General features: G+C 42.0%; 1 protein-coding gene across 2 annotated transcripts; it reads right to left on the reverse strand.

Annotated features, from left to right (window-relative positions):
* Positions 1-829: 829 nt before the first annotated feature.
* Positions 830-11,181, reverse strand: LOC109994284 (uncharacterized). 2 transcript variants are annotated; one of them, XM_065949023.1, is made up of 15 exons: positions 7,841-11,181; positions 6,706-6,847; positions 6,360-6,500; positions 6,223-6,271; positions 5,925-6,061; positions 5,546-5,649; positions 5,166-5,276; positions 4,743-5,006; positions 4,437-4,516; positions 4,080-4,292; positions 3,477-3,546; positions 3,265-3,396; positions 3,021-3,103; positions 2,726-2,795; positions 830-2,092 (listed from the first exon to the last, which is right to left on the reverse strand). In XM_065949023.1, exons 1-15 carry the CDS (start codon positions 11,054-11,056, stop codon positions 1,946-1,948), a joined length of 4,959 nt encoding a protein of 1,652 aa, XP_065805095.1. In that variant the 5' UTR covers positions 11,057-11,181; the 3' UTR covers positions 830-1,945. The 2 variants fall into 2 exon arrangements, with proteins under 2 accessions (XP_065805095.1, XP_020503217.3); XM_020647561.3 differs by having other exon boundaries at positions 4,437-4,519.
* Positions 11,182-14,372: the final 3,191 nt, after the last annotated feature.

A 14,372-nucleotide genomic window follows, 5' to 3' on the forward strand; every position in this document is an offset into this window, starting at 1 on the left:
TTGTATTACTATGTTAGATATGGAACACTAACATGAAAAGTCTTCTTTATTTTTCCAAACTTCTTGCTGTATGTTTCCTGGAGAAACAAAGTTAAACCAGAAAAAATCAAAGTATGTGACTAACTTCCATTTGCAGAATAGATTAACCTTTCTGATAACATTCTGAACGTTTTCTATATATTAGAGGCATTACAGTTATCTTTCTTTCTAAAGTCTAACACCGTCTGCAGATGTATTTATATTAGCAGTAATCGTTTTCTTTTGCATTGCCCTGCACATTGCCTTTGAGTGTGGTCGTTCTTTATTCATTATCTGCATGTGGAAACTAAACCCCAACAGAATAATGTGATTAATATTAAAGGTCAAGCAGCCTTTAATTAAGTCCTGTATGATTGAACAAGCCTAATGTGGCAGTAACACATAAGTGAGCATCAATTTGTGTTTCTAATTTGGTGTATTTCATTAGTATTACTCACCACATTCATTAGGACTGTAGTCTTCCAGGAATCAAATCATCCTCATTGTAAACAAGTGCCGGGACATATAATGGACTAATGGCTGTTATGATGGGACTCATCTGCCATCTGCTGGTTAGCAGAAATAACTACATGGAAATTCAGTTTAGTGATGCTTGGTATGTTGGTGCAACAGTTTCAAATACAGAATGTCATATAGAATATTAAGGCTTCTTAAAAACATATTATGTGTGGAAGAAAACTTTTATAAAATGTATAAATTAAAGATAAGAAGCAGTGGGCTACTAAACACAGCATTCAAAGGTCGGACTTAAAAGTTCTGCATTAACGCAGACAAACAAACGAATACTTGAAACTTTGAAGGCACTTCTTTAATAATTGTTCAATAATATGTACATCTGTACAGACAAAGTAACATGTGCCACAACCATGCCAACTCTTTCTCCATGACAACATTTAAAATTTGATGTTTAACAAAAGAGCTTTAGGCTAATTACAATCGAATTCAAGTTATCAAATAGAGTTTAACTTCTCGTGCTGAAACAGTGCTCCTTGATGGACAATTAATAACGGCTACACCTGATCAATTTGTACACTGTAGCACATCAACTGGACTTCTTTCCAACACAGGCGAGACCAAACCTGAAACACACTAAAGCACTCCTTTTCAAATAAAATAAAAAATATGGCATAAATTAAATTCTTAAAATGAAATAAAAAATCATGCAAGGATAAAGTATTAATATTCAGTGCTTTTCAAGTGGAAGTTAATGTCTGTTTCCAACCAAATTCTGAAAACTGAAACAAACTGGCTGAGTAGAATTAATATTTAGAGAAAAAGCATCACGTGTGTCCTCAGCAGCAGTGTGAACTGAAGAATAACCCAGAGGTGTGTGTGGAAAAAATCATTGCTGAACATCCTGTACAGCGTAATAACATCAAACGCACACAGACGGCAGAAAAAGAAGTGCCAGTGCCCTCCACAAAACAAGACTAAATCAAAATGGAACCTGGCTCTAAACTGATCTGAACTACAAACCAAGAAATAAAACTGAAATAAAGTAGCAGATCAACAGTTTCTGATTCTCTACAGCTGCCTTTCTAAAACCTGAAACATTGGTTTTAACATCCTGAGTGGTCAGAGACTACGTATCCACAGTAGCATTAGTCGGATCTCTTTCACCACTACCCGCTTCAGTGAATGTCAGCAGTGGTTTTAAAGGGCTACGTTTCTAAATCTAGACCTAAATTTAATTGATTTTAAGGTTAAGTTTGGTGCTGAATGTAATAATCCCCTAAACTCTTCCTACACTGTGTGTGATATAACATCTCTCTGTACACACAGGTTATTTGTGAAAGTAAAAGGCAGCTGCTTTGTGTAATTAGGACAGTAAAACAACACATTCTCAGCTTATGAGGCCAAAAGGACAAAAATGGTTCAAAAAAGTTTCTCGCTTCGACCAATAAGATCACAGAGGACACAGAGCTGGCCCGGACATTTGGCCTGGATAGGTCAGGGTATGCTCTGTCTGTGAAGATGGGAGGTCAGTGGGCGGCACCGGATCGTTGGTTGATGATCTCTGGCAGATCTCTGCGTAGCTCGGCTTCTTGGAGTCCTGTTCAATCAGAGCACAGGACGGGGTCAGAGTCTCTTTTACACCTTTCCTCTCGTGCACATTGAAGGCTTTCAAACAGATCACACATCGAACTGTTCTGTTCTCTCTACAGTCAGTCTGATCTCAGCAGCTGCTCTCGAGCTTACAACATTTAAAGAATAATCTGAATACATGAATGGAGAGTTCAAAGTAACACTACTCTCATTTCATATTTTCCCCTTTTGTAAACTCTCAAAGTCCTCCACATGGCTATTACTTGTACTTCTTATTAATACTGATTAAAAGTTCATAATAATGCCATCCAAATGATCAAACATTATATTGTTAAAAACCCATTAGCCATGTTGACCCACTTCCCAGCTTAAAACACAATGCCAATTAATGTACGCAATGTGATTTAGAAAGTGGCTGAATGCCAATTGGACTGTTGTCTCTCAGTAACTAATGAGCTATCAAGTATCTGGTTTTAGCTGAAAATATATTCCCATGTTCTTCTGTCACTATTCTGTGTTTCTGATGCAATGACTAGATATTAATCAGATTTCTTACAATAATGCTTTTTAAATGCTACAATAGTTCTTAAATAAAAATGGGAGAAAAAGTCCAATCATAAATGAACTGAACAAGTCTTACTGTGACTGCTTCCTGTGTAGGCCGGGCTGGTTTGGCCTCACTGGTCGTCTCTGCATGCTCCTTCACATTCCTACAGAGAGCAGCAGAACAATCTCACTACACACAGCTCAGAGCACAGCTGGCACCATGAAAACTGGCAAACAGATCAAAGTCCACGTTTGAAATATCCAGGGAGTGAGGCAAGAGAGAAAAAATAACTACATCTGCAGCCAGAGCACAAGCTTCTTCTGTCATGTTTTACTTTAGCAGCAAAGAAGAACCACAACAGATGATGCAGAATTTAATATATACTCACTGTTGTGAGGGTGGGCTGGGCTCTGCTGGCTCTGCTGGCTCTGCTGGCACTGAGGGACACACACTGCTGCTTTTGGCTGGACTCTGTGATGAACAAAAGTACATGTGTGTTGTTAAGGTTTATCAGTCTGGGTTTCGTCTATGAAAAGAGACTATATTATCTTGTTATGCTTAATACTTAGATAAAAGTGTGTGTGAATGTGTGTGTGTGTGTGTATCAGGCAGACAGAGAGAGGCTTGGTTACCTTGACGCTGTCATTAGCTGCAGGGACCGTTGCTATGGCAGTGTTTGCAGGATTGAGAGGAGGGAAGCTGGACAGCCCGAGCTCCAGAGGAGGAGACGGAGGTTTACGTGGAGGCGACTGATTTGATGCATTCTGCACAAACACACACAGTCAATGCAGAGTCTCAACAAAATTAGCTTAAACATCACTTACAATTCTCGCAGGCTTCTTACACGCTCGTTTCCAGCAGATTTGTCCCATGTCCTCGCGTTCTCTCGTCTCCTCTGGCTGAAGTTTCCTCTCCTTCAGAGGACACACACAGCAGGTCAGAGATGTTACAGCAAATACTGCTTTATAATTCAGCTGCATTTAAGTGTAATGGTGAAAATAGTACAGAAGGTGTGCACATCTTTCATAGACTGTAAGGGGTGCTGCTCAGAAGAGCAACATTTCTTAAATGTCATTCAGAGTGAATTAAACAGAAAACAGACGCTGTAGTTATAAATCATCCCCTTCCTTGCAGGCCCACGGCTGTAACTACGGCAACATCATGAAGATTAAGTGCAATTCAAGCCTAAACCCCCAAATCCACCAGCTGTTCCTTTTATTGTCTTTATCATTTGATCGTCTTTGCAGTTCTATGTTGTTTTTGGCTTGACTGTTTTCTTGCTTATGTTCTATTTTTTATGTGTAAGCTTACATCTCCATCCTAACAAATACACTTGACAGATGGAATTAGATCCAGAGGTGCTTCAACACTATACCTGTTTGGTCAGGATCAATCAAACTCTGTTGGTTTGTTTTGTGTGGGCCGATGTGAAAGCTTATTTTCTTACCTTCCCTGGTCAGAGGCAGATGACACACCCTGCTTGTTGAGCTCCGACCTTCCACCTCTGCTCGGATTGCGTGTGTTGCCCCTCGACCGTCCTCGACCACGCTTTGTCGGAGAAAACGAGCGCTCTGCCGGTGCTTGTTCTGACTGGTTGGAAGAACCATTCTGACTGGATGACTGCCAACGTTCTCCGGAACCTGACCACCTAGAGCCTCTCCTGAAGAAAATGAATAGTCAAAAGTGACCCATCATCAACGTATTTAGTGAGCTGCTGTACTCACAGCTCATAATTACATGACTGCTTTCTTCTTATACCCATTATTTCAATATCAGATGAAGAAAAACAGAATGATTAGTTTACCTCTGCCTGTGTGGGTTGTGAGGTTTGAAGATGGAAGATGCTGATAATCCATTCATAAAGTCATTTATCAGAGCTGAAGACTGCTGGCAAAAAAACAACAAAAGATAAATCTCACTGCTCATGAAACATTTGAAAAACAAGATGGAAAGTGTCCACAAGGTCAACACATCCAATGAGCCAAAACCCACAGCGAATACATCAATCTTAGTCTTTTTGATGTTGAAGTATAAATAAAAACATATTGCTGTTATAATGATCATCCTGGCACATCTCTCCATCATACAGTTTCATCTTGAAAGGACTCACCTCAGCTCCTTCTTGGTATCCAGTAGGCCACACCTCGTTGGTGAAGTCGTACAGCTGCTGTGCTGGCATGTGGGTGTGGCACGGCTGCTGGAAGGTGCTTTGGGGAAAGAAGGAGCTGTATTGGGTGCCACACTGGTCCAGCTGCGGAGGTCTGAAACCGTTTTTTGGTGCGAAAGAAGTTACAGCCATGGCTTTGGCTTTGATCCTCACCATGATCGGCTTTCCTTGAAACACCCGGACCTCTTCTCTGAGGTACTTGTAGGCCTAACAACGAGCAGAGACATTAACGCTAGTCTGTGAATCCTTCGTTTTCAATGACACAAACTACACTGTTTGGTACCAGTCCTTCTCTTAAAATGGGGTCAATTATGGTTGAGATTTCTAAACATAATATAGTCACCGCATGTTGTGGCTGTATTTTACCTGTTGAGCCTCTGTTTCTGATTTAAAAGTGACGAACCAGTTATCGTTGCTCACAAACTCACAGCTCAGGAACTTTGGCAGGTTGCCCCCTTCAAAGAGAGCCTCGACCTCCTGCACAACAACAGGAAAGTTTAAATTTAAATCATTGAGTCCATACGTTACATTTAAAAACCCTGGATTTTACCAGTATGACCATTACAACTCTTACTGAAAGGGTCAGGACTTCCTTTCAATCATATGAAACAATAAACAAAGGTTTCTACTCACAGCTCAAAAGAATCACCAGCTTGAAGATGTGACTAACCTTTGTTTGCATTGATTTGTAAAAACATGTCTAGAAGTTAACAAGTGGCTGTGTCTGTGTAGCAGGCTGCTCTTACCTCCTGAGGTGTGCTTTTTGGAATCTCTCGCAGGATGACGACGCATCTACTCTGACGGGGACGGACCTTCTGTCCACACGGAGCCACCTGGACCAGCGGCAGCGCTGTCAGCCAATAACAGAGTAGAATATCTCAGGACAACAATAAACCACTGGTCTCACTTTTAGCTTTAAAAGCAAGAAGAAAATCTTGATTTAACTTTCTCATGTTTGGGCTTTTTCAACTGAAGAATTATTATAATTTTTTTTTTTTTTAATCGACTTCCACACATGCTTTTGATTTCCCTCATTTGGTAAATCATCAAAATTCTGCTTGAGGACACATTTACACCCAAAAAATAATCTCATTAGCGTGCTTATGAACAGAATTAACTACTGACTTTTCAGGATTTCGGAGATGAGGTCCAAGTCCGTGCTTAGAGTCTTGATCTTATCAAGGCTGGCCAGAGTTGCTATGGAAACATACTGGTCACTATCCATTTGCGAATTGAGGTACAAGTCGTTTCCAAGGTGCTCCCTGTGGAGGGACAGATAGATGGTTAAGAAAAATATTGGTACCATATATGGTTTATTATTAGCAGTGTTAGGGGGGTACCACCTGCGGTGTGTTTCTTTAACACATTCATCCCCTAAATATTTGATAGCATGAGTTGGTAAAGGTGTGACGTGAGATGTTACCTGGTTAGGCAGGACTCCAGTACACTCTGAAGCTCTTGTCTGATCTCATCTGAAATTAAAAAATAAAGTCAATGAAACGTCAGTCCCATTACAGAAAAAGAAACAGTTTAAAGAAGTAACAACTGGATTGGACTGACCTTTGACAGTAGGTCCACCCAGCTCTCCGTTAACTGCAGGAGCTTCTGCAGTCAGCGTCTGGTACTCTAGTGTGCCAGGATCTGCCTCGACTACCCCCTCAGCCAGGACGACATTCTCCATCTGGAACTCTGGCATGTATCCTTATAAATAATCCAACATAATCTTACAACCACACACAAACCATGATCTACATGCAGACAGTCATTCAGAAATGCATGCTGCTTTTGTCAGGATCAAAAAATAAATTGATCTCCATCACAAAATAAATGGACTGGAGTGTAAACCTCATGTTTTGATTAAATAGAATATTGAACCAGGTATGTATAAATCGTAACTACATCCCACCTTCCTGATTGGTCAGATCATCAGGAAGTTGCAGCCATGGCTGCTGGGTCTGCAGGTAGGCGGGGCCAGAGATGTCAAGGCTAAAGTTGTGATTGGTCCATACCTCAGCGTCAGGGTTAAGGCTCGGAGCAGCAACAGGTGTCTGAAACAAATACAAAACACAAGAGGCACAATATTAATATAACGTGAAAGTTAAATGTATCTGTAAAAACGCTAGAAAATGTGAAATATGTGAAAGGCATATTTAATTTGAAAACAACATCACAGACAAGATAATGGCCCACATGTTTGCAGGTCTTTTAAGTCAGGAAGAGATAGAAATTATTCTCATGCATTTCTTATGTAATCTGTTTAAATAACTGAAGAGGCTAGAAGAGTCTCAATAAGCCTCACTTTGTAGCATCAGGCTCTTATTGTTCCTTCACTCCTTCTCTGATTTATACAAATCTGTGCCTGTATCAAGGACATAAAACCCTTATGTAACATCTGTGTAAAAAGGACTCTGTGCCTCTCTTCAGCAGTGGATGCTTCATGCTGACCTGCTCAGAGTGAATTCTTTGTGTGAATGTTTCAATAGAAAACATCCTCAATGACACAAAAAACCTGTCTGCCCATGAATCAGTCAGGCATCTATATTTTTCTACTTTTGAGGATTAGACATCGAAAGAAAAGCTTCAACTGAACCAAACTCTCTGCCGTGCACAGTGAACTAAGGTTATCAAAACTTTGACGCATCTGTACTTTTCAACACTTTGCCACTTCTGAAACCACATGTTCTAACACAATATAATCTCCACTTCTTGTAAATGATTAATAGTATTGGTAAGTCCAGAAGTTTAAAAAAAAAAACACATCTATTTCATTATAAGAAAAGGGTTAAGATGATGAAGAATTTATCAAAATGTGCAAGTTAACTCCTGCAGAATGTCTCAATAAAAAATATAATGGCAACATTTGTGTTTATATTTAGACATTGTGCAACCAGTTTGGTTGCAATTTTTGTGGTAATTAAAGAAGAAATGACTGAATTTTATTGTTGTTGTTTTGAAACTGGTATCAATATAATTTCATTTTTTACAACTATCACAATAAAGTTTAAAACTCTGGTATAGTAACATCCCTGAGTAACACTTACAGACTGGGTGCAGTCTGTGTGCCAGTCCCACACACAGGGTCCCTGAGGCATCACAGTGCTGTAGGGGTAAGCTCCCAGCAGAGCCATAGAGGGCTGGAGCTCTGACACCAAGGTCGGGATCTGCTCCGACTCCGTCTTAGTCTCACCCTCACCCTGACCCAGATCAGCCTCAGACGGGCCCTGAGCCCAGCCTCCGCAGCTCTCCTCCAGACCCAGTTTGATCCAGGGCTGGGGATATAGGCGGCAGATGGATGCATCAGCATCCTCTCCCAGCAACTCAGACACCATCTCCCTCATCCCTCCTTCCCTCTCGCCCTCCTCAGCAGTTGTGTGCTCTTGACGCAGGAAGTGAATCTCGTATGATGGAGTTGAGGCGTAAGCATCAATCTGACCTGGGTCCACATTGATCCGGGTGTTGTCCTCCTTGCAGTTTAAAACTGAATTGTTGTCATCTGGACAACTACGGTCATTAAGAACCACATATAGGTCATGCATGCTGCTATCGTCCTGGACCTCACAGTTTAGGGAAGATGTCTCATCAGTAACTGAAATATCTTGAGTTTCTTGAGGAATATCACTGATGACAGGATGCTTCCCCAGTGACATCTTCTCCTCATTCATCTCCTCTGAGTGAACTCCATCTGATAATTCTCCAGGTTGAGGTAAACAGTCAGCAGTATCATTCTGTGGGCTGATATCCACCTGAGGATTTACACTGTCAGAGAAAACACTGGCGCTTAATAATTCTGTGTTTTCAGAGGCTGTTGGAAGAGTATGTAGCTGCTGTTCTACTGAAACTGCAGAGTCATGTTTGATTGTCACAGTGAGGGGCGGGTAAGTCTGTGACTCCAGTGCAGCTGTCGTGTCTCCTTCCTCACATACATGAATACATTTTTCCTCTGGTGCATTTAACTGCACTTGGATTTGTCTGCATCCACTCTGAATGATTTTAGCTTCAGTCTCGGGTAAAACACTTGGCTTAAATTCCTCAGATGATGTGCACAGAGACAAATAAGGGGGAGGAGGAGTAGAGGAAGTAGAAACAGATAGCTCACTTTCAGTAGCAGGAGGCTGAGAGAGACTCGAATCCTCAATTCTGCTCTCAAGGCCCTCGAGGTTGTGAACAGGGAAGTTTGTGTTTACAGACATGAAGTCGTTACAGGGCTCTGACAGCATGTCACAATGTTCATCCCTTGTTTCAAGATGAAAGGCGCTTCCAGTCGTTGCAGGTAAAACAGCTTTCACATCACCTATCACATCATGTTTGCTATCTTGACATATTTCCAGATTTTTGACTGCCTGTCTGTCATCTCCGCTCATGAGGGAGTCCTGAAAAGGATCATCGGAGCCATGCTTCGGAGGAAATACAGAATCTTCTGGTTTCATGTTGGGCTGCTTGTCATCATGCTGACTAGGAGGCCTTATGCTCATCAGTTCCAATGTTGGACAATTTGAATTGAAATCTAACTTGTCAGATGTGATGGCGTCACAGGGCTGACGCGTGTTTTTTACTTCTGAGTGAGGAGTCAGAGTAGTGTGGCAGGAGAAGGCGGTCAGCTCGATGGGCAATGATGATACAGCAGAGATGGTTGACATTGAGGACACCTCTGTTAAAGTCGTGCTGTCGCGGACATCCTCGCTGTGGCAGAAAGTGACAGGGATGGCCTCACTTTGCGGGGACGATTTACCCATCTCAATCTCAGACAGAGGCAGAGAAGCTTCCTCTTTAAGCAGCGGTTTGAAGTCAAGCTTTAAAGGACTGGGGCTGTGACTAGAAGGATTCAGGTGACGAGTGGCAGTTGCCGATTGTGAGCTTTGTGTCTGATGCTCTTTTAACAGCTCAGACTCCTGCAGAGGATTGAAGCCAGAATCCACACACTGATCCAACTTCTCCCCCTGGAATTTGTCCAATATTCCCTCTGTGGCACTGAAGTCTCCCTGTGCTGGCATGTAGTTCCCCGAGCACACACTCTCTTCCAATACACACACACTGTCCTCTGTTAATACTTTAACCTCTGATCCCTCAACAGATGCCTTTTTATCAGTGTGTGATGTCATCAACATGTCCTCCTTGGACTCATCTGTGTCTTCAGCAGCTGTCTGACAGTTCATGTCTTCAAGCTGGGAGCCTTGTGCTTTGGACTCCTGAGACTCCTCCATGTTTATGTGATTGGTGGAGGGTTCAACCGGACGAGGCGAGACGGTCTGCTGTGCTGGGAGTGAGTTGTCCGAGTGTGTCCGTGGCGGGACGGTAGACGATTGATCTGCAGAACCTGATTGGGCTGAAGTTGCTTCGTCATCATGTGACCGGCGAGTTGTTTTCCACTCCCAGTCTGCGGTCTGATCTGTGTGTGATTGGCTGGAGAGTGAGGACTCAGACATGCAGGGCAGAGCAGCTGTTTCTTTTTCAGCTGTGTGCGGTGAGGCTGTTGCGCCAGCTGTTTGTTTTTGGCTGTGGACGTGCTCGTGGTCAAGGTCATCGGCGTCAATAGAACAAATGCTGTAGAAGCTCCGGGTCCTCGTTTCGAAACCTTGACCCAGTGTTGTTGCAACAACACACACTTCCTCATCCTCAAAGTGCTGTTGTTTCCCTTGACACACACTGACTGGTGGTAGCAGAAAATGATCGTCTGTCCCCTGTGACGACTCACGCACTGTGACATCACCCTGGCAGTCAGGTAACCTGGCAGGAGCAGACCAATAGCTCACTGGTGTCTTCCTCTCCTGCTCATCAGGGAGCTGAGTAAACCATAAAGCTCTGACTTCGGCATTATCCATAGGCTTCTGTTGGACTGGACTCTGTGTGGGCATCTCCATATACGGGTCCGGTCCGCAGCTGGCCCTGGCAGTTTGTGTCCCATCTGTCTCTGCGTCCACGTTTGTATGCGTGTTTGTGCTGCTTGTGATAATAATAGCTGCCTTCTCCTCGTGAGGGCTTGCTGGTTTAAGATCGTCCTCGCTCCGCGTGGAGCTGTCCCCGCTGACTGCCTCTTTACAAACTTTGTGGTCCAACTCTGGAGCTCGTTTCTCATCCTCTGCTCTGTCCGCCCCACTCTTATCCTCCATGGCTGAGCCCACTTGTTGAGCCACAGCGGCAGCATGTTGTCTGACCTGCTCTGTCACCTCTTTCAGCCCCTCGTGGATCGGGGTCTGTAACAGACTGCTCCTCTCAGTCTGCGGGCCAAGGTTGAGCTCTTTACTAAAGCAGCACCCCATCTTCTCTGGCCTAGAGTGGGAATAAAACACAAGACTGCTATGGCCGAACACACTGTGAGTCCACACAACACGAGACAATAATCATGAGCAGCTCCTCGCGATGGCTCAGCCACATGCAGAAAGAGAAAAGACCCTCTGCTCCCCCCTGCTTCTCCCTCTCCTCTCCCCTCCCCTTTTTTTTCCCTCCCCGGCCCAGAATAGCAAATGTGAAGGAGCTCACATGTCCCCGCCACTCAAAAGAGGGCTGCACACCACTTTATGTGTGTGTATGTGGTGTGTGTGTACGTATATAAATGTATGCGGGAGCCCTAGTTAGGCTACAGTTTGAGGGGTCAGCACATGGCCCAGCAACGACCAATCCCAGAGCGACAATTCAGGAGTGTACAATCCTCCTCCCCCCTCTTTCAAACTCCCCCCTCCTTCCTTCCTCCCTGTCCCACCATTCACTCCTCTCCCCCTCCCACTGACACCTTTCCCTTTGACTTACATCAGTTTAACCCTCGCTGCTCTTCCCCCTCCCCTTACTCCATGGCCTCTCCATAGGTCCCCATGGCACGCCTGAACGAGTGTCAGTACAATTCATCAGATTAGTATTGAGTTCTAAATAAATTTTAACGTTTGCTAGGGATTACTGATACTTTTATAAATAACAAATTCATATTACAATAACTTTGTGATATAATTTATGTCTACTCAATATGCATGTTGTTTTTTCCCCTGTCTAAAGTTTTAAAAGTGTTTACTTATTCAAATAGAGATGCTGAAGTTATTGAGTTATGTTTTTTTGTTGGAAGTAACCTTTTTTTTTAATTAATATTAAGCTAAAACTGATCAAACTTAGTTGGTCAGCAGACTAAAATCTTACATCCTTGGAGACAATCTAAAACAAGTGTGAACAACTGTACAGTATGAAGACCTAATTGCAGAATAGTTTTGTTACTTGAGATGCCTTTCAGTTGTCATACTTTCTGTGTAGTAAGGATATATGTTACTGTACCTGGTAGTAGTAGTAGTAGTAGTATCCAGGACCAAGCGCTCCAAGCGTTAACTGCACCTGTGGATCAGTTGGACACAGTTGATTCTGGTGTGAAGTCATGTGACACAGGCTGATGGCTAACTCAAGGGGACGAGCGCTGCTGCTGCTGTTGATGGTCACCACGGAGACTGGCAGGGGGGAGTGGAGGAGAGAAGGAAGTGAGTCACAACACCAGCTGGCATGAATAAAATCTGCAAAACCAAAACACCTCAGTATGGACTCAAGCTAAAAAAGTGTCTGGGTAAAAACTGCAGATTGGACAGAAGTAAAGTCACTGATGGCACAAGCATAGTGTTTGTTTGAGATACAGCTAAAGCTAATGACTGAGTCAACAATGACTTTTTCCATTACTCCTTACGGCTGTTTTAACAATTAGTTCATCAAAAACCCATGTAAGTGAATGTGAGTCTAACTTCTACATCAGTCCTCCCCATTTGTTTTTCAGTATAGTCGATAATGTTAATATTGAAATGATCGGTCTATTATAGTACATTCTTGTTGCTGCTAATGTCACAAGGACTTTCACCATTCCTACTGGCGATGTAGCTATAACTCTTCTTTATCGCTCTTTATGTTTGTCTCCCTTTATCCAATCTTAACAACAACACAGTTTCAGCAGACGGCTGTTCAACATGAGTCTGCTTCTGCTCAACATTTGTTTTTCCTGGCCACTGTAACTTCGCTAAATGTTGATGGTGGTGTGCTCGTGGCGGATTACTGTTGAGTCTCTAAATAATATAACTGAGAGTAAGGTCCAGACCTGCTGTTTTTGTTAAGTGTCTTGAGATGACATTTGTTGTGAATTGTCACTACACAAATAAAGATTGATTGATCACCTTTATCATTGTCTTCCTAATATAGGCTGATACCGACCTGTATTCAAAGCTATAACCTCACTGTTTATAAAGTTTATAAACTTCGGACTAGATAAGGTTGGCTTGGCATAAAAAAAATACATTTAGTCATGAAAAAGCTGCAGAAAACACAGGTTTCCAAAACACATAGAGCCTAATTGCAAGAATGACTGTGGTTTAATAAAGATCCTGGTAAACACCTTGTTGTTGAAGTTGAAGGGTGGTTTGGAGAAACACATCTAACCTTCATTACCCAGTCACTTAACTGTGAGTTTTAATCATTTAAAGGCTCTGATGCAGATATGGTTTTTAAACATAAATAGTAAATGAGATGTCTATATATCTCTGTGTTCAAAAATGTCATCATTAAAGGAAACAACACAATTTCTCCACAAAACAGACGAACAAACTGATTTTAACGTTAACCACTGTATTTCTAAATCAACTTTGTACTCAGCATGGTTGTCTGCTTAGCTATCAATCAACTTTAAGCATAAAACACAAATTAAAAACAATTTGCAAGAAACTTTGGTGTTGCTAAAAACAAAAACAAAAAAAAGCTACCGTAGTTGTCTGGCTTGTTTTAAGCTCTTTTACCTTTGAAGGTGATTTACTTCGGTTTAAGAGTGTGGTCCTCTTCACTTGGCATGAAGCTCTAAGCGTTATTGCGACATAAAAATCACACTTTCGCAAATGTGAGTCAAGTTAATCAAGATGTTCGGGGACAATCTTTCGGTGATTTCAGGCGGAAATCAGCAGCTAACGTTTCCGAGTTAGCCAACGTCCGATCAATCGACGCGTCACAGTGAACGTTGAAGAGGCTAACGGCTAAAGCGAGTTTAACTAAACTTTAAATGTATCTTCAACTTTGCGTTGCTTAAAACGACTTCTGTCACTGTTTTCATTTTAGTAACCCACCTGTCACCTGTCCTCCTCCTGATGCGTTTACGTCAGGCTTGATTTCTGCGCCTTTCTCACGGTGTGTGGTGTCTTAATACCGCCAGTTAACGTTGATTTTTGAAGGGCAAAAAGAAACATCCTGCAGCTGCTATGGAAACTACTGAAGAGGTTCAGGGCCAGGCAGGTATTACAAACAACAACAACATTTCAACACTTTTAACCCCTAAAAAAAAAAAATCACTTTTTATTCACATTTAGAGAAATATTTGTCAACTTTGTCATATTTACTTTTGTGAATAAAAATGTAAGATAATTTCATTGGCAAATATAAATGTTAAATATTATATCGAAATATTGAATGTTTTATCTAAATGTTAAATGTTATATATATATAAATGTTAAAAATACATGTCCTGATTCTAAATATTTAGCTACGTTTCTAAACATTTAGTTTACATTTTAAATATTTAGCTTTGATCCTATATATTTAGAAGGCTGTATGGAGGACTAAAAGTGCCAAAATGAA

This window comes from Labrus bergylta, chromosome 20 (genome assembly GCF_963930695.1).
Source record: "Labrus bergylta chromosome 20, fLabBer1.1, whole genome shotgun sequence".
Classification (NCBI taxonomy): domain Eukaryota; kingdom Metazoa; phylum Chordata; class Actinopteri; order Labriformes; family Labridae; genus Labrus; species Labrus bergylta.